At 35.8% G+C, this 20,222-nt stretch overlaps 1 protein-coding gene and 1 non-coding gene across 10 annotated transcripts in view; one reads left to right on the top strand and one right to left on the bottom strand.

Annotated features, from left to right (window-relative positions):
- Positions 1–20,222, bottom strand: part of MAP2K5 (mitogen-activated protein kinase kinase 5) — a 255,139-nt gene that overhangs the window by 127,594 nt on the left and 107,323 nt on the right. For all 9 annotated transcript variants that reach the window (XM_090270812.1, XM_090270814.1, XM_090270815.1 and 6 more), the window contains exon 13: positions 16,315–16,363. In XM_090270812.1, coding sequence (XP_090126938.1) covers positions 16,315–16,363 — 49 coding nt within the window. The remainder of the gene's footprint in view (positions 1–16,314; positions 16,364–20,222) is intronic.
- On the top strand, positions 9,593–9,699 carry LOC150016693 (U6 spliceosomal RNA). The gene has a single exon (XR_016510112.1). It is a non-coding gene; the product is annotated as a U6 spliceosomal RNA (small nuclear RNA).

The following is a 20,222-nucleotide window of genomic DNA, read 5'->3' as shown; positions in this document are numbered from 1 at the left end:
GAAAAACCTTTAGCTAGACTTACCAACAAAAAAGAGAGGGTGTTCAATTAAATAAAATCAGAAATGAAAAAGACGTTAAAACTGATATCACAGAAATAAAGAGGATCATAAGAGACCACGATAAACAATTATATGTCAATGAAATGGACAACCTAGAAGAAATAAATTCCTAGAAACATATAACCTTCCAAGAATGAATCAACAGACCAACTTCTAGTTAGGAAATTGAATCAGTAATTTATAAACTCTTTACAAACCAAAGTCTGTAGCCTGACAGCTTCAACTAGTGAAATCTATCAAACACTGAGAGGAGAATTAATACCAGCCCTTCTCAAACTTCCAAAAAACAGAAGAGGAAACACTTTCAAACATTTTATGAAGATAGCATTATTCTGACACTACCACCAGACAAGGATACCAACAAAAGAAAATTACAGACTAATATCACTGATAAACATAGATGCAAAAATCCTCAGCAAAATATTAGCAAACTGAATTCAACAATACATTAAAAGCATCACACAGCATGATCAAGTGGGATTTATTCCAGGGATGCAGGAATGGTTCAACATCCACAAATCAATCAACAGGATACACCACATTAACACCATGAAAGATAAAAATCATATGGTCAACTCAAATAGATGTAGAAAAAGCACTTGACAACATTCAACAACCATTTATAATAAAAACTTTCAACAAAGTGGGTATAGAGGGAATATACCTCAAAATAATCAAGGTCATGTATAAAAGTCCACAGGTGACCTCATACTCAATGATGAAAAACTGAAAGCTTTTTCGTCTAAGATAAGGAACAAGACAAGGATGCCCACTTTTCACCATTTTTCACCACTTTTACTCAACATAGTATTGGAGGTCCTAGACAGAGCAATGAGCAAAGAAAGAAAAATGAAAGATCCAAATTGAAAACTATTTGCAGATGACAAATCCTATATATAGAAAAACCTAAAGATTTCACCAAAAAACTGTCAGACTAATAAATATAGTAAAGTTGCAGGATACAAAAACTGATATATAGGATTTGTTGCACTAAACACAATCTATCAGGAAGAGGAATTTTAAAAATTCCATATACAACTGCATCAAAAAGAATAAAATATATAGGAATAAATTTGACCAAGAAGTTGAAAGACCTGTACAATGAAAATTAGTAGACACTGATGGAAGAAATTGAAGACACAAATAAATGTAAAGATAGTCTGTGCTCATTGTTGGGAAGAATTAATATTGTTAAAATGTCCATACTACTCAAAGCAATCCATAGATTCAATGCAATCCCTATCAAAATTCCAATGTCATTTTTCATAGAAATAAAACAAACAATACTAAAATATGTATGGAACCACAAAAGACCCCAAACAGCCAGGGAAGTCTTGAGAAATATCAAATCTAAAGGATCATGCTCCTTGATTTCAAACTATATTAAAGACCACAGTAACCTAAACAGTATGGTGTATGGTATTGGCCTAACACATAGATCAAACATAATAGAAAGCCTAGAAATAAGCTCACGCATATAGGGTCATCTAATTTATGACAAAGAAGCCAAGAATATATAATGGGGAAATAATAGTTTCTTCAATAAATGGTGTTGAGAACACTAGACAGGCACATGCAAAATAATGAAATTGGAGTACTATCTCACAGCATAAACAAAAATTAACTTAAAATACATTGAAGACTTCAATGTAAGACCTGAAACCATAAAATATCTCGAAGAAAATATCAGTGGTATTAAGTTCCTTGACAGGTCTTGGCGATGATTTTTTGAATTTGATACCAAAGCAAAAGCAACAAAAGTGACAATAAATAAGTGGGGCTACATCAAATTAAAGTTTCTGCACAGGAAAGAAAATCATCAACAAAATGAAAAGGCAACCTACTGAATGGGAGAAAATATATATCTGCTAAAGAGTTAATATCCAAAATATATAAAGAACTCATACAATTTAATAACAAAACCAAGCAATTCAATTAAAAAATGGGCAGAGGCTCTGAAAATATATTTTTCTAAAGAAGACATACAAAGGCCAACAGACACATAAAAAGATGCTCAACTTCACTAATCATCAGGGAAATGCAAATCAAAACCACAATATCACCTCATACCTGTCAGAATGACTACAATCAAAAAGAAAAGAAATAACAAATATTGTAAAGGATGTGGAGAAAAGAAAACCTTTTTTGGTAGAAATGTAAATTGGTGCAGCCAATGTGAAAAACAGTATGGAAGTTCCAAAGAAAAGAAATCTTGCCACCTGCAACAACATGAATTGACCTAGAAGATACTGTGCTGAGTGAGGTAAGTCCAACAGAGAAAGACAGGTGCCACATGATTTCACTTATATGTGGATCTAAAAAACGATATAAATGATCAAGCAGAACAGAAACAGACTCACAGATATAGAGAACATTTTGATGGGGAGGTGAGTTTGGGGGTAAAGGTGAAGGGATTAAGAAGTACAAATTGGCAGTTACAGAATACTCACGAGGATGTAAATTACAGCACAGGGAATACAGTCAATAAGTAATAAACCATATATGGTGTCGGGTGGGCACTAGAGTTATCAGGTGATCCAGGATTCCCACATTTGTGTACTTATCTGAAGAAAATGAAAACTCTAACCCAAAAGGTATAGGCACATCAAGGTCACTGTAGCATTTTTTAAAGTATCCAAGATATGATAACAACATAAGTGTCCAGTGACAGATAATGGACAAAGAAGATATGATACATGTATACAATGAAATATTATTCAGCTATAAAAATGAATAAAGTCTTGTCATTTGAGACAAATGGATGGACCTAGAGGGTATCATGCTAAGTGAAATAAGTCAACCAGAGAAAGACAAACAACTATATGTAGGACCCCTCACAAAATACCAAACCAACTAACCAACCAACCAAACAAAAACACCAAAAAACGAAAAACCCACTATCAAATTCATCAATAGAGCAGAGTGATGATTGCCAGAGGTGAGGAGTTGGGGGGGAGCGTGTGACGAGGGTATAAAACTTAGTCATAAGATATATTAAGTCATGGTGATGTAATGCACAGCATGGTGACTACAGTTAATAATACTGTATTATGTATTTGAAAATTGGTAAGGGAGTAAATCTTCAAAGTTCTCATTGCCAGAAAAAAAACTCTATGTATAGTGATGGATGTTAACTAGACTTATTGTGGTGACCATTTTGCAATATATACAAATATCGAATCATTATGTTGTACATCTGAAACTAATACAATGTTGCATGTCATTTACACCTCAATAAAAAGGTATTTCAAAAAGTAAGGAATGCACTGCTGACACACGCTACAAGGTAGATGAAACTCAGACATTATGCTACAGGAAAGCAGTGAGATAGAAAATATTTTATATTGTTAAAATGTCTTAGAAAAGGCAAATCTATAAAGTCAGAAAATAGATTACTAGTCCCTGGGGTTGGGGCTGGGAGCAGGGACTGAATGCAGAAGGGCACAAGGGCTCTTTATGTTCTAAAATACATTATGGTGATAATTGTACAATTCTATAACTTATTAAAAGTCTCTAAATCATTCACTTAAAAAATGGATAAGTTTTATATTTTAGTTACATATCAATAAATCTCTTTTAAAAAATTAGCCTTAAACACAATTTAACATATTAACTTTCCACAGTTTTCCAGGTGCTTTGTGGTCACAGTGATCATTCTGCTCTATAACAAAATATGAAACATCAATTAATTACACTGACCGCATATTATATATCAATGGTAAAATGGTTATTCCCTCTCAAGACTGACATATATTAGAAGGCCTGATTATGATTATAAATATTTAAAGAAAGACATTTTAAAATGTCACTTCTGTGTTTTTAAGATTATTTCCCCAAATGACTTAAGGCTATGCATACACAGTGGAGGGAAAACAACTGATTCAAACAAGAAAAATCTCGTCAAGCAACCCAGACGCCTCGATAACCTCCTGTAACTGATCTGACTGATTTTCAGGCTGGACTGATTCTTTTTTTTTTCCTCTCCCTTCACTGAATTGACCAAATTGACTGTGGAAATTGGTATCATGTTGAGACAATCCATGCTGCCACCCATAATCTCCTCATGCAGGAAACTGTATCTTCACACATGCTGCATCAATTAGCCATTAAACAATCCACATAAACAGCATCAAGCTGAAGCCTGCTAATAAAGGCCAGAGCCCACAAGAGCATGGGCTTTCTGCAGCTCTTCACAAAAGGTTCCTCTGCCCACTGCCCAGCCCCCACCCCCACCACAATCTGGGGTAGACTGGGAGGCTACTCTGGGTCAGGATATGGCTGGGTGTCAAGGGGGCTGTTCAAAACAGATAAAGAAAAGCTTTCACAAAACTACAGCTGAAGTTACCCAGTGTGCTTTGTGTATGGACCTATATGTCAATTTCCTGGTAAGAGTGGTTCCAAAGAAAATTGTGACTCTGTACATGCTGCTATATGCTTTTTCTTTTCAGGAAAGGAAAACAATGCAAATTGAGGATTTGCTTTTTGCTGTGACCTATTCAAATCAGGTGCTGGTGACATCTCCCACTTCTGCCCCTTTCTGGTCTCCATTTTGTATTATATTTAAAATATTTAATTTCCCAGTGCTTTCACGTGTAAGCCACATTGAGTGCTTTTAGAAGTACGCACGGTACACTTCTTAGGAAGCAGAAATAAAGTTCCCTTCAACTTTTCCCATTTATACTGCAATTACATTGTTTTACTTGAATGTCAGAAAGCCACTCAGTTAATCAGGAGCCAGAGGACACATTAGCAGGTCTCCGCTCTGAGCAATCTCTGCTAGCACTGTGCCAGGGTGCTTCAGTAACCTTCTTTCATCATGCTTAATTATCTTATGAAAAGACAACTAATATATCTATCTAGTTATTTCTTGGGGACTGCATTCTAATGAATGAGAACAGCAGGTACAATTAAATATAGACTATGCCAACATTCTGCATTACAAATTCATCTCTGCACAACAGGAACACACTTAAGAGAAAACCACAATGCAATATAAAAAGTTATTTTAATCATTCCATTACATAATAAAGGCTAGGTCATCCAAATATTCTTGCAAAAAGCTTTAAATAAAATTAAGTAGCATAATTAGCCACCCTAAATAGCTGTTATTATCTAGAGTCTCATGATTCCATTGAGAATGGAGGCAACAAACATGGTTTTCCTCCCTCATGTATGACAAAGGCAGGAGACATGCAGCATTTTCAAGGCTAAGACCAAGGGCAAAAAGCCTGGGCTTCTCAATTCTGCCTTCCCTCAATCCTTTCACTATAAGTACAAGGAGTTCTCTTCTAACATGGGGGGTCTTCGATTCCTACTTGGCTACGTGTACATATTCTGGTCTGTCTATGGGAACACCAGGTGTGGGGGAACAAGTTCCTGGGAGTCAGAAGGAATCTATATTCTGCCCCAGCATCTAAGACCACCAATTTAAGACTTCTACTGACTACAAAAGCTTTTCAGTGAAAAAGGAAACAAAAAACCCCAACGGAATACTATTAAATGCATACATAAATTTAAGATATATTTTGATTGTAGACTTGACTTGACTTGACTTGGAGCTGCATGTCCAGAAGACCAACTCTAGCAAATTGTTCTGAAGATACAGTAAAAATTATAGCAGATAACACTTCTTTAGTACTTGCTATATGCCGACCTCTGGGCTAAATGCATTATTATCACATGCATTATCTTATTTAATTCTCATTATAATCCTCGATGGATTATTAAACCCATTTTATAGATGAATACATTGAGAATCAAATTAATGAAATTAGTTGCCCAAGGCCACACAGCTAGTTTCCAATTCTAACTCTTAAGCCTTAACAAACTGCATTATGAGATAAACCTCATCTGAATTTATGGGCTGGATTATTATTCTAGCTGTGGCACTGAAGATCTTTACATGTTTTATTTTAGATTTTTCTACTTCTCACTAAAAAGTAGTTATAGAATATAAGTTTGGGAAAGGTTCTAGCTATTCTCTCAATCTCTTGCTGCTTCTCTTGAGAAGTAGTTATTTGAACTTTAATAGTAGCTGTTATGTGCTAGACACAGTACTATGACTTAACGAGGTTAAAGAACTGACCCAAGGTCATACAGCTAAGTTCAGTTAAGAGGCAGAAGCAACACTTAATTCTGGGACTGCTGACCCTAAAACTAGAGCTCTTCCATTAGGCTACCAACCATTTTATTGTCTTTCTTATGACTCAGTTTTTTTCTTTAAATCCTTTTTGAGACTCGTTTTTTTCAGCTAAAAATGGGGATACATTGATACCTTCCTTGCAAGGTTACCATGAAGCTTAAATAAAATAATATATACAAAAGATCTAATGCAGTAGTACATAGAAGGCGCTCAATGAATGATAACAATAATTATTATTGCACCCATTCCAGAAGGAACTCAGTCCTCCAGCAGTAAAAGAATGGATTTGATTTCCATAGTGCTGATCACCTTAAACCTAGCCTTTGGAGAAAGGGACAGATTCAGAGAGGTCTTCTAACTACTAAACATTTGTGACAGTGTTCTATCTGAGGATAAATATCTAACTTTTCTACCAGAAAGGAGAACAAAGGATGACTTTCAATTAAGCTACACTACAAAAAATATGCATTTAGCATATAATCATTGTCATAAATTAACTGTGGTCTCCAATTCTACCCCCCCAAAAATGGCCCATCATAAAGCTGTTCTCTCTTTCCTTCTGATGAGCTCCTAAACTTCAAGGTTTGCTTAAGAAACAAAGCTATAATCAGAGCTATCTGTGGGGACTGGTGAATCAAATAGTCATCAGATCACATATAGAGTGCGCCTTGCTGTGAGGTTGGATAGGGGAATGCCAGAAAGGTGAGAGGCTCAATGGAGGGTACCATAAAGACCTGTGAGTCAAACACACAATGATCACGTGACCTGCTTTAAATCTCAATACCCAGCAAGGCAGAGAATGTTAGGAGACGTTACAGGGGGACTAACTACCCCTTCTACCATTTGCATTCCTTCCCTGTGTAGCACAGGACCTCTTTTCTTCTCTATCCTCTAAGGCAGCGGTTCTCAACCTGTGGGTCGCGACCCCTTTGGGGGTCGAACGGACCCTTTCACAGGGGTTGCCTAAGGCCATCGGAAAACACATATATAATTACATATTGTTTTTGTGATTAGTCGCTATGCTTTAATTATGTTCAATCTGTAACAATGAAAATACATCCTGCATATCAGATATTTACATTACGATTCATAACAGTAGCAAAATTACAGTTATGAAGTAGCAACGAAAATAATTTTGTGGTTGGGGGTCACCACAACATGAGGGACTGTATTAAAGGGTCGCGGCATTAGGAAGGTTGAGAACCACTGCTCTAAGGCTTTCACTGATACTCATTTTCAGAAAGGGAAGAGGGGGTGGCCTGCAAGGTAATTCCCCTGGGTTCCTCATCCTCTTAGAGATTTCCTAAAAGGGTTGACTATTTATGACAAATCCTATCACAGATGCATTGAGGGGGTGGGGGTGGGGGTGGGGGGCGGTGGACTAAATCCAGGCAAGTAAACCACCCAAATATAGAAACTATAGGAAGATCACATATTCTTTTTTAATGATGCTTTTTACGTTGAGATAATTGTAGATTCACATGCAGCTGTATGAAATAATACAGATGTTCTGTATACCCTCTACCCATCTCCATATCACAGTGTACTGACACTCATGGGTAAGACAGACACTTATCTATTATAGTACCGTATCATTTTATAGCCACGCCCACTTCCCTCCCACCCCCTCAGCCTCTCAGTAGTCCCTGGAAACTACTAATCTGCAATCCATTTCTATAATTTTATCACTTCAAGAATGTTAGAAAAATGAAATTACATAGTATGTGACCTTTTGTGGTAGGCATTTTCATTCAATATAATTTCCTGGGGATTCAACCATATACTATGTATATCAATAGTGCATTCCTTTTTATTGTTGAATAGTTATTATATGGTATGAATGTATCCAAGTTTATTTAACCATTCACTCATTAAAGAGCATCTGGGTTTTGGGCTATTATGAATAAAGCTGCCATAAACATTTGTGTACAGTTTTTATGTGAACCTAAGTCTTTATTTATCTGGGATAAATAGCCAGGAATGCAAATGCTGGGTCATATGGTAGTTGCATGTTTAGATTTTTAAGGAATGCCAAACTGTTTTCCAGTGGGGCTGTATCATTTTACATCCCTATCAGCAACATGTTAGTAAGCTAATATCTGCACCCTTGTCAGCATTTGGTGTTGTCATTATTTTATTTTAGCCATTCTAGTAGGTGTGTAGTAATAATCTCCTCGTGGTTTTAATTTGCATTTCCTTAACGGTTAATGATGCTGAACATCCTTTCATGTGCTTACCTGCCATTAATATGTTCTCTTCAGTGGAATGTGTCTTCATGTCTTCTGCTCCTTTTTAAACTTGTTTGTTTTTTTACTGTTAAGTTTTGAGAGTTCTTTATATATTCTAGACATTCTTTATAAGTAACACTGTATAGGGTTTCTTGTCTTCTGAAAATCATTATCACAAATACAGAAATCTTCAGTGATTACCTGAGGCAAACAGAATAAATGACCAATGTGGGGGTGGAGGCTTATTTCTAGAGACATTAATTGGTGCGGATAGTCAGAGCTGGAGAAAAACCAACAACCCAGAGTCATTAAACCAGTTTGTTTACCTCAGTTAATGGGCTAAGTCTGTGTTTTTTTTTTTCCTCTCCCCAAACAAATGTTCATAAGTGATGATCCCCTACAGCACTGGCATGTGATTAACATTTATATTTAAAGGACAATACTTAATGGATGTAAAAACAGGAGCCAAGGTATAATTGTGCTCCTGAGCACTAGCACTTGCCGAACTTAAATGCTCCCCTTCCAGATGCATTAGACTAAGCAGTCACAGCTCAGGAAAGGAGCTCCCACACCTCAGCTCCCTTGTGAAGCAACATAAAACCAACTGGGGATGATTCCTTTCAAAATGACTTGGGTTGCTCAAACACTAACTAGTTCTTTTAAAAAACTGTGTCTGGTGCTCCACTTGGCAAAAATATGGCTTAGGTTATTTCAAAACTCACTATAACCTATGAGAAAGCACAAACTGTAAGCCTCTGCAAAAGAGGTTGTTATGGAATTTTAGTGCACATTACATTTCTTCATAAGTCACTCGAAGTTAATCAGGTTGCTTTTTATTGAGAGCAATGCTTTCCAACAATGTTCTCCCTAAAGAATCACTTTACCCAGCAAATAAATGATCATTCCCTGAATTAAGTTTTGCCATAAATCTTAACTATTTATATAGACTAAGGTACTCTTTAACACTACCACCCGGACATCCAAATTTCTTTCCTCAATAATTCAAAGGTTTTACTTTCACCATCTCACTCCTCTTCTCTCACTTAATAAATCTAATAAAACACTTCGGTGATATAATACAAATATTCTTGTAATATTTTTTAAATCTTAAAATGTCCACTGACCTCATGTAAAAGGTATTAGCAAAAACATGTAACATTTAGTGCTCGCTTCGGCAGCACATATACTAAAATTGGAACGATACAGAGAAGATTAGCATGGCCCCTGCGCAAGGATGACACGCAAATTCGTGAAGCGTTCCATATTTTTGCCTATGATTGCATTACCTGAGTGAATATCTGTACGCATAAGCCTCACTTAATCCTCTCTGCAGCGCTGCCTCCTGAGACTCAACGGTTTGGCTGAACTAAATGGCTGGGTTGGGGAAGAACGGGGTGGTCTGTGGACTTCACTTTAAAACGGGTTTCTCTTTTCTATCCTAATGGCTTGGACAGAAAAGGCCCAGAGGTCTGAGAGGGGGAAAAACCTAAACTATTTACCTCAGCCCAAACTAAGTATAATGGGCAAAAGGGTTTTGGACAGGCGAGATGTGCCTAGCACACCTTCTTACAAAGAAGCCTTTTTTTTTTTTTTTCTTTCCCTAATATGGAACATTGAAAAATTAATCCCTGCCTTCTGTCATCTAGTAGTTATGGATTGAATGATGTCTTTTAACCCTTTTCGCCAAATCTGTTGCCCCCAGAACACAACAAGGACACCAGCCTGTTAAACCAAGCACGCCGTTGACCGGAGACAGCCAACTGACCTGGAGTCTGCACGATCCTTCCCCATGTGGGAAGGCCACCCTCCCCTCCACACCCCCACTCTTATTAGGGTTTTCTGGACCCAAGGGTAGGTAGGACGACGACCATGTCCAGCTTGAAGCAGCTAGAGGAGCTTGAGACCTTCGCCCATTGTCCTTTATAAGATTACAAAGGGTCCTAATATTTGAGAGGGGGGGGATAGTTAATGTTTATGAACCAGGGGTATGGACTTGGGGGTGATTGCTGGGGGAGGGGGGTGCTGGGTGGAGGGGAACAGGGGGGGGAGAAAATTGGAACTGTTGTAACAATATAATCAATAAAAAACATTATAAAAAACAAAACAAAACATGTAACATTTATTTGCCTATACTCCTTTGGATTTTCAGCCTCCAGTTTTCTTTCAAATTCTTTCCTTAAAAAGGATGCCCTTGCATAGGGAGCTTCTTGTACCTTTTTGGGGGCAACTTCTTGTGGATCTAGAATCATTTCAAAATAAAATTATTTAAAAAAAAGTCTTTGCTTTCCATCTAAGTTGTTATTCTACATGTCCTTTTTATAATTCTTTGTTAATGATAAAACTTTATTTTCAGTATACTTTATAGTTTAAGACTCTTTCCCCTTAAATATGTCTTCTGATTTAATTACATGACTCTGGTTTAGAAAGCAACCGTTTTCTTAGCCAAGTCACACTGCTTTATTCTCAATTTGTTTGTATCTCAGTCCCTTATCTGTAGTTCTAAAATATTTCAAATTTCCTAGACTTCCCCACTTTGACGGGCCACAAAATAGATTATACATGTTAGGCACTTAAAACAGTGTCTGGTACAGAATAAGTGCTTAATAAATATTTTCGTTATTATTCTCAATCTTTTTCTTGCTTCTCTCATATGCCTCTCTGATTTGCTTTGTTCCCTTACCTCGCCAACGTGTCATTACACTTCCTGCAGTCACAAACCATGTGATCTGGAATCCTGATGCTTAAAGTAACGATCTCGCTATCCTTTCATTGTATATGAGGAAACTGAGGTCCAGAAAGCAAGACTGATCTGCATTTTCAGGGTCACACAACCAGGTAGTCAGTCAGTGGGACTGAAATGGAAATTCAAATAAAGCTTTATTTCTTCTTAGAAACTGAGCTTTTTAAATTGTCCAAGTCAATGCTGTACCTCTGTGTTCTTTAATACTATCTGAGGCGGGGGTAAAAGCTTTACTAAGGAAAGAAAATTTTGTGCAATTTCCAGATGCTCCAAATTGCTGGCCAGTGCCAACAGCAACTTGTTTCTCCCTCTCTCTCTCCCTCACACCCTCTCTCTCTCCTTTTTTCCTGACATTGCAAATGTCCTTTAAATCATGAAGGATTTTTTTCCCCCCAAACTGCTGAGTTGCTAGACCAAACCTAGGTAGGATTTTTTTCAGGAACCATGAGATATGGTGGTTAACAACAGAATTACTGAGACTCTTTGAAAGAATGATTTATCTTTTTGGCAGGAGAAATTTCTTTCTAAAGTAGAGCTTCTACCACACTGCTGAGAATACCTTCTCTCTTCTTTTCTAAAAAATTTATTGGTTTAGAGAGAGAGAAAGGGGGAAAGGGACATAGTGGGTATACAACAAATAGTTGCCAAATGAACAAATGAACTAACAATACTGGTTTGAGCATTTAAGGTACCACCAACTGGAAGATCTGTGTGAGGACAGGTTTATAAAAGTAAAGCCAGGAGTAGAAAATAAAATTTCAAACATTTATGTTGAAAGCATAACACTTAGTTTCTCTAAACACAAATCTATTTGCACAGCATTCGCCTCAGAATAACATAAAAAATTTTAATGTATAAAAAACATTACAAAGCTCTCCTATTGGAAAAAATAAATGAGCCCTCGCTGAGTAGCTCAGTAGGTTAGAGAGTCATCCTGACAGGCCAAGGCTGCAGGTTCGATCCCTGATCAGGACACATACAAGAAGCAACCAATGATGCATAAATAGCTGGAGCAACAAATCCATGTCCCTCTCTCCCTTCCTCCCTCTCTCTCTCAAGTCAATAAATAAAATTTAAAAAAAAGATAAAGAAATGAAATGAAACTAACCAGGTTCATACATAACAAGGAATGTCCCAGGACACCAACTATCTAGGTTGTTTCTTTCTATAAACTTCTCCATCTGTGTAAGATTGCCCCAGCTTGATTGCCAATTTTATTTTCTTAATCTAAGTCCTATTCTCATTACCCTTCCATTTCTCTTTTTTATCCTCAGGAAAAGAGAGAGCAGTTACTGCCAGGGCATTCTCACATCTTCCAAAGAAAAGGCATAGGTGTTAATCTTGTATTTATGTTTGACGCGGGTAATGATGGCTATGACTGGAGCTGTAGGTTTATTAATATGCAGGGCTCTCACCTCATTAGTGGCGATGCATGTTTTGAAGTTCAGCTGCAATGTTTGCTGTAATGTCAGATCTGGTCTAACAGACTTTCTCACTGTTCATTTTCTTTGTTTTTACTCAGTCAGTACATGCTATGCTTACAGGGCTTACACATATGCATTTTTAATGAAGACAACTTTCCCACAGTAGTTAATCTTGGTAGAAGTTTCAAACATTTTTAATAATTATGTCTTCATGTGATATATACAAGTATATCTTAAAAGAAAATATTTTCATAATTTTGACCCAGTAATACCAAGTATAATAAACTCTTTCCCTGGTTTGATTTGGGAGTGGGGTATGTTTATTAACTGGATAAAGTGATTAATTCATAGTTACTTTATAATAAAAAACATACCCGATTATCTGATAGTTCATAAAGTATTTTCAAATATATCATCTCAATCAATTCTTAAAAGAACAAAACAAACAACAGTAAAACCAGACTGAATATAATATTTGATGATCCATTATGAATGGCAACTGTTGTACTTAAATTTCCAAAATATTACCAGTTGACATATTACACTATCAAATAAACAAATCTGTACCAGATTAATAAGCCTCATGGAATGGGTGGTTTGTCACTGCTTGGTGCTCAGATTTTATTCTTCTCTACAATCCTCACTGGAAATGCACTATAGGAAAGACTTGATTTTCAACAGCATGGTTGGAAGTCATTAACTATGTTTTATAAATTTCACAGTACATATTTTAGTTATATATTTATATACATATATATATATATTTTTTTTTTTTAACAGCTAAAGATACAGAAACAATGTATCCCAAAGAAGCCATTTAAATGTGAGAAATAGTTTGTTCTCTTTTCTCATTAGGTAACTCAAGACATCTCCATTTCTTATCTTTTAAAATCTGCATTTGTAAGTACAGACCCTATTTTTTAGAAGCATTTCACAGGGAAGAAAATGATGGTCAGAGGAGAACAGAGGTGCATAGACCAAGACAAAGGAGAAAGAGGCTTGGGTCGCTCATTAGTCATTCTCTTCCGCTCTCTCCCTTTCACTCCCCATCTCCTCACAGCGCCTGTACCAGGCCTCCCTTCTACAGAAGGACACCTGTCTTTGATTTGACGATGTGACACATATTCAGCTATAATTCTCATCATAATTCATTTAAAGAAAGCAAAACTGAGTATATGTGCTTTTAAGAAGGTACAGCAATGAACTTATACGGCAAAAGTGTATAAAAAAGTATATTGCCTATGTAATTGCCTTAGCTGAACTTAAAGCTCTGATCTTTAATTGCCTGATTGAACTGATCTAAAAAGCTACAATTTTTTAATCAAGGAGAAAATTAAATAGCTTTTTGGGAAATAAAAAGGCATCTTTAATCTTATTTTTATGGAATTCAAGTTATTAAATATGGACAAAAACCTCTAAGATATTAACAACTACTCAATCTAGAGTAAATTTCTCATTACAATGCTTTACAAAAGTCTTCAAGGAAACCTGGCTTATTCCACTCTTCAATAAAATCACACGCTTTTGAATCCAGAATGTAAAAGTTTCCATGAATAACTAGGAAACTGAAAAGCTAAACATATAAATATACTTAATGAGGTATATTACCATAGCATAGTATTTCTATAGTTGAGTGCCTATAATTACTGGGGAATAAGCTTTCACTTGCACTGGAGTTCATTAGTCTTTCCATCTAGACAAATGCAGCCGCACATTCACTCAGTGGTGTTTATTTAAAACTAAAATCCCTTGAGACAGTTTGTTGGCCCACTACCACTTCCACTACTCAGCCCCTCACATGAATTTTATTGTGGGGTACTCTCTGCAGGAACTGGGTCGTTCAGCATAAATTGGGAAGAGAAGTACAGGCTCAGGACTCTTTATGAAACCTCTGTGTTCTCAATCAGTCAAATCATGAAGGCCCTCAAAGAACCTTTCCTTAGCCCAAGGTGCCTCAGAGCCAGGAAGAAAACCTACCTGCCTCTGAGAGGCTCTGGTGAACACTTGCCCACAGTGAATATAGGGTGGTTTTACTGGAAATCTGACCAACACTTTAGAGTTTATTTTTAGATCAAGACAGAAATCCATTTGAAACACGATGATCAGGATCCCATTTCAAATGAAAAATTCAATTACCTCTCCAAAACAAAGAGTAAAACTAAAATAAAATAATTTGGATACAGGAAATACTAGAGGCATATGTACTTATCAATATCTATTGATTTCTGATTTAAAAAATAAAAAAAAAATAAAAAATAAAAAATAATTGCAGAATAACTAAATAGTATTTTCCCATCCATTATAGTTCTTAGTGCTACTGAGATTCCTCAGATTCATTATAAGCCAGAATTGTGCTAATGTCCAGAGTATAGAATGGTCTTAAGGATCAATTTAATAATAACATTTGCATTTTCATGGCAAGGTCCTTCTAATGAAAGCTTTTCTATTGAGAACTGATAACATCCTTGAGTTCCATTGTCAAATGAAGAGCAGATGCTCATAAAAACCAATAAAATGACAAGAATTAACCACTGTGTTAATTCCTATTAAAATGGCTATAAACGCTTTATGAGTTGGTGAGTATGTGGAGTTGGGAATATAGGGAATAGAAGCAATAAAAGTCACTTTATATTAAATTCCATTTCTTTTCATCTTGGTGGTGAAAAATGATCCATTTTTCTCCCACCCTCCAGAGGTGTTGACATGCTTATTCATACCCAGGAAGAGTAATACTAACACTCCCTACATTTACATTTTGTACCAATTACACTCTAGAAATAGAGTGGACTGGCTTTAAAGAAAAAGTTGGCTTACAATGTCATTTAATCACCATAAATACCTTCAGGAACTGAACTGATACTTTACTTGTCAAAATCTCCATATCCTCTTCAAATAAGGAAGGAGGATTTAAGAAGAAATTGGAATCACTAGGATGTGAAAACCACCATAAGAAAAAACAACCCTTAGTGACAGATGTGGTACTAAAATTGGAGACGTCAGATGTTTTCTCTTTCTTATAGTTTATACCTTTTCTTAAAAAAACAAAACAGAACAAAACCTTCCTTTAATCACATCTAATGTGCATCTAATGCACATTCCCCAAATGTGCATTAAACTAGGCTGAGCAGATGTGGAAAATTAAATAGTACTGTTAGTAACATTAGGCCCTGAAGTTGCTTTGTTGTAATCTGTATCTCACTTATTAACTTGTTCTAAATGGATTCAAACATTTTGGGAACATTAAAAAATGCAAAGGCAGGTTCCTTTTGCAACATTCAACAGTTATCTGATTATTCTCCTCATGTATTCCTTTAATAGACTAGGAGACTAATTTCTGATGCTTTCACCAATTCCTGATTTAAAGTTTCACTTTCAAGGTATGATGATATCTGAAATGTTAAAAAGAAGGGATGCAATTGTATAGAAGTGAATGTTTTGTATTAACTAGAGTTAAGTAAGAAAAATAAGACCCTGTCATTTTGAGATACTATGAAATACCTTTTACCTGTTTGGTAAATATTATCCACAAAAATACAATACCAAGTTTATAATCTAAATCAGAGCATTTGAGTGAGAAAACATGAAAAATAGCTTTTTTGACTACCAAATCTATCAGCTGGCTTAAATATCACATCACTTATTCACTTTAAAAATCAAGAGATTTGAAGAGCTCCCCACTCCACCTCAAATTAAGTCAAAACTTGTAAACTCAGTACATACCTCTATGTAAAATCTTTAAACTCCACAAATAGGTGAGGCCTTTAACAACCTAAGTTTAAGAAAGAGAAAACAATACAATGATGGTTTTTATAAGGAACTTGGTACATTTAAACATAAAATCTTATCAACCATAACTTAAAAGATTTTATTTATTTTCAGAGGAAGGGGAAGAGAGGGAGAAAAAGAGGGAGAGAAATATTGATGTGCAAGAGAAACATCAATTAATCAGTTGCCTCTTGCACACCTGCAAGCAGGGACCTGGCCTGAAATCCAGGCATGTGCCCTGACTGGGAATTGAACAGGTGACCCTTCACTGTGTGGGATGTCGCCCAACCCACTGAGCCTTGCTGGTCAGGGCTCAACCATAATTTTTTCTTTAAAACTCTGTCAACCACTAAGCAGCTCCCATTTCCATGCCAGGTCCTGTGAGAATGCCAAATGCATAAGCTTCAGGTTCTTTCTTTTACTGAACTTTCAATGTTCTTAAGAAAAGGTATGAAAAATGAAAGAAGAATTAAGTGTATGTGCATAAAATGACCAGGAAGTACATCTACTAAGTTCTTAGTGAAGAGGGACAGGAAAGAGACAAAGACCTTCATTTTTTATTTTTCTATACTTCTGGATGTATAATTTTTCCAAAAGCCATGATATTTATGACCAAAAAGGGACATTTTAAAAAAGTTAGTTAACTAAGGCAATGGGTAAAAAAGAGATCGCTTTTCCTGCCTGTAGTCAGGAAGGCTTTATCAAGGCTGGGCCTTGAGGAACTGATGTGAAAAAAAGAGAAGAAAGCATTCAGGCCAAGGTAAGAATATATAATCAAAGTATGAAGGCAGTGTACTCTTCAAAAATATCAAGGTCAGGGAAGACAAAAACAGAGACACTGTTCTAGATTAAGAGAGACTAAAAAGACGTGATAACTAAATGCAATGCATAACCCTAGACTGGATGCTGAATCAGAAATTTTTTTCTTTTGGTCTATAAAGGTATTATTGGATAATTGGCAAAATCTGAATAAGGAATGTTGATTAGATAATAGTAATGTACAAGTGCCAATTTCCTGATTTTGATCAGTATACAGTGATAATCTAAGAGAATGTCCTTGTTCTTAGGAAATATACACCTAAAGTAGTTAGGGGTAAAGGGTCATGATGGCTGCAACTTATTCTCAAATGTTTAAGGAGAAAATATGTAGTATTTTCGATCTGCAGTTGGAAATCCACACATATGAAGGGCCAGCTTGAGTTATACACAGATTTTTGTCTACACAATGGTTAGTGCCCCTAAACTCCTGTGTTGTTCAAGGGTCAGCTGTATACATATATATTAATGAAAGGTGGTTTACTGTGAACAATCTTGGAGTCTGAGTGAAGGATCTGTGGGAATTCTTTGTATTATTCTCACAACTTTTCTGAAAGTTTAAAATAATTTCAAAATAAAAAGTTTCCCAAAAATGTTTTAAAAGATACTGGGGTAAGAAATAACAAATAGCCCATTTAGCTTATGCAAGTGAAAGTGTGGACTCATGTAGACAATACTGAAAAAGCAAGTCATGGAGATATAGTGAGAAGACAACAAACATAGGAATTAGATTTAATTTCAGAATTTAATAGCCTGAGTTAAGAATAATTAGTCGTGGAGGCCCTGGCTGCTGTGGCTCAGTGGATAGAGCATCGGCCTGCAAACCAAGTGTCGCTGGTTTGATTCCCAGTCAGGGCACATGACTAGGTTGCACGTCAGGTCCCCAGTTGGGGGCGTGAGTGAGAGGCAACCACACAGTGATGTTTCTCTCCCTCTCTTTCTCCTTTCCCCTCTCTCTAAAAATAAACAAACAAATAAATTATTTAATAAAAAAGAATAATTAGTCATGGCATGATAAACACACAATACAATATACAGGTGATGTATTGTAGAATTGTATACCTAAAACCTGTATAATTTTATTAACCATTGTCACCCCAAAAAATTCAATTAAAAAATAATTAGTCAAATAAGATACAAGTGCTACCTTCTATGTGGGAAATTTAATCATTAAAAGCTTTAAACATCTTTATATAGAAATTAATGTAAAAAAGAGATGCACATATTTTTATTTAGACGCACTGACTCTGTATGCATGTGAGTGTGAGCTTGCCAATTTCAAGGTTAGTATTCATAATTAAGTATCAGATACAATAAATGAATACCTATCACTCAAACTTATTACAAGAATTTTAAAGTACCTATCATTATAGGAAATTTTAGGTGGGTCAGGACTATAAGAACAAGAAAAGCTACCATTATGAGAAGTGACTGAGTTACAGTTCTGTAAATGATGAAAAGAGGATTGGGGCTAAATATACAAGGATTTAAGATGATCAAGAAAGACTAAGAGTAATATTAAAAACAGAAATGCAAAGGGAGAAACCCAATTTACAAATAGTAAAGATCTAGAAGAAAATTAAATCTATATCAATTAACGCTGAGCAGAGGTTAACATATTTTAATTGTTCTCATATAGTGGAATGTAGTCCTGAAAGATTTCCTAACACAGTATAATCAATTCCATAATATTTGTCTATTTTAAGAGAACAGAATGCATTTTTACAGCAAATGATTTCTTCCAGGGTTTAGGATAACTGGCATTACCATAAAACACACATTTTCTAAACAGTAAGACTGTAAAAAAAGAAAATACCAAAATAGTAATTATGATAACTTGAACATAAAAGGAGGAAACAGGACAAACATATTTCCTTAAATGTTTATAAAAATAGCATCAATAGGATTGAGCGTTGGTCTGCGAGCCAAGTGTCGCTGGTTCGATTCCCAGTCAGGGCACATGACTAGGTTGCATGTCAGGTCCCCAGTTGGGGGCACAAGTGAGTGGCAACCACACAGTAATGTTTCTCTCCCTCTCTTTCTCCTTTTCCCTCTCTCTAAAAATAAACAAACAAATAAATAAATTATTTTTAAAAAATGAGTTTGTTTTGTAAAAAATAATAGCATCAATAATAAAAAACAATTTTTGAGTAATAGAACAAGATCCTCTTATTTAGCATGGAAGTAATCATCTTCTGAGTTCTGGGAGTAGGGTTAAACTTCTCAATTATTAGTTTGGTTACATATTATAAAACTTTCCCATTAAAGACAGCTAAAATTATAAATTTTGTTAGAGACTCGAAAAACTTATTATTTTTCCAACTTTGTCAAAATAGACTACATTTTCCTTTATAAGCATATAAGAATCAAGGTAGAAGAGCTAGAAAGCTATTGACAGAAAATCTAGAGGGTATTATTGGTATTCAGCAGGCTAGGTTTCACAACAATGGCTTGAGAAAGCCTTGACACTAAAAGTACTTATATCTGCTGTCAATCACTCACTCCTTGACATGTCAAGTGCACATCCTTTCAGGGACAACTTCAATCAACATGAGACTCAAAACAGAGTACACAGTGTCACTGCTTCAGAAATGAGAGGAAAAATGTGTTAGATGGCAGGGTAAGACAGAAAGGCATTCCAAATTCAAATGGAAAATGAATAAAAGTCATGGAGCACACTGGAAGGCTGAACTGAGCCAGTTTATGTGGATTTCTTTTTTGGGAAAAATATTCTCTTGCCATACATCCTACAAGAAAAAATTTGAACAACATATCATAAAGGCTGACAGGGGTCCGTCCTGTAATGAACCTTGGATCTCTGTAAAATAAAGTTAATTTGTAGAGGGAGAGAGGTCTAAGATATGAAAAGAATCTGAGGTGATAGTATGTGTTATTCCATTATTCTCTAATTTTTTCTTGTTAACCTTGTTCTCCCTTTCACTCCTTCCTCTTCTTTTTTCTCATTCTCTTAGGAAAGCAGAGTGGAAGAACATGGGGCCTGGCTTCAAACAGCCCTCAGTACAAATTATTACTCACTAGTCATATGA

The sequence above is a fragment of the Furipterus horrens genome, unplaced genomic scaffold (genome assembly GCF_987537825.1).
Source record: "Furipterus horrens unplaced genomic scaffold, mFurHor1.1.pri manual_scaffold_3, whole genome shotgun sequence".
In the NCBI taxonomy this organism is placed as follows: Eukaryota; Metazoa; Chordata; class Mammalia; order Chiroptera; family Furipteridae; genus Furipterus; species Furipterus horrens.
The sequence above is the reverse complement of the archived record's forward strand: the minus strand, read 5'-3'. Positions and strand labels throughout refer to the sequence as shown.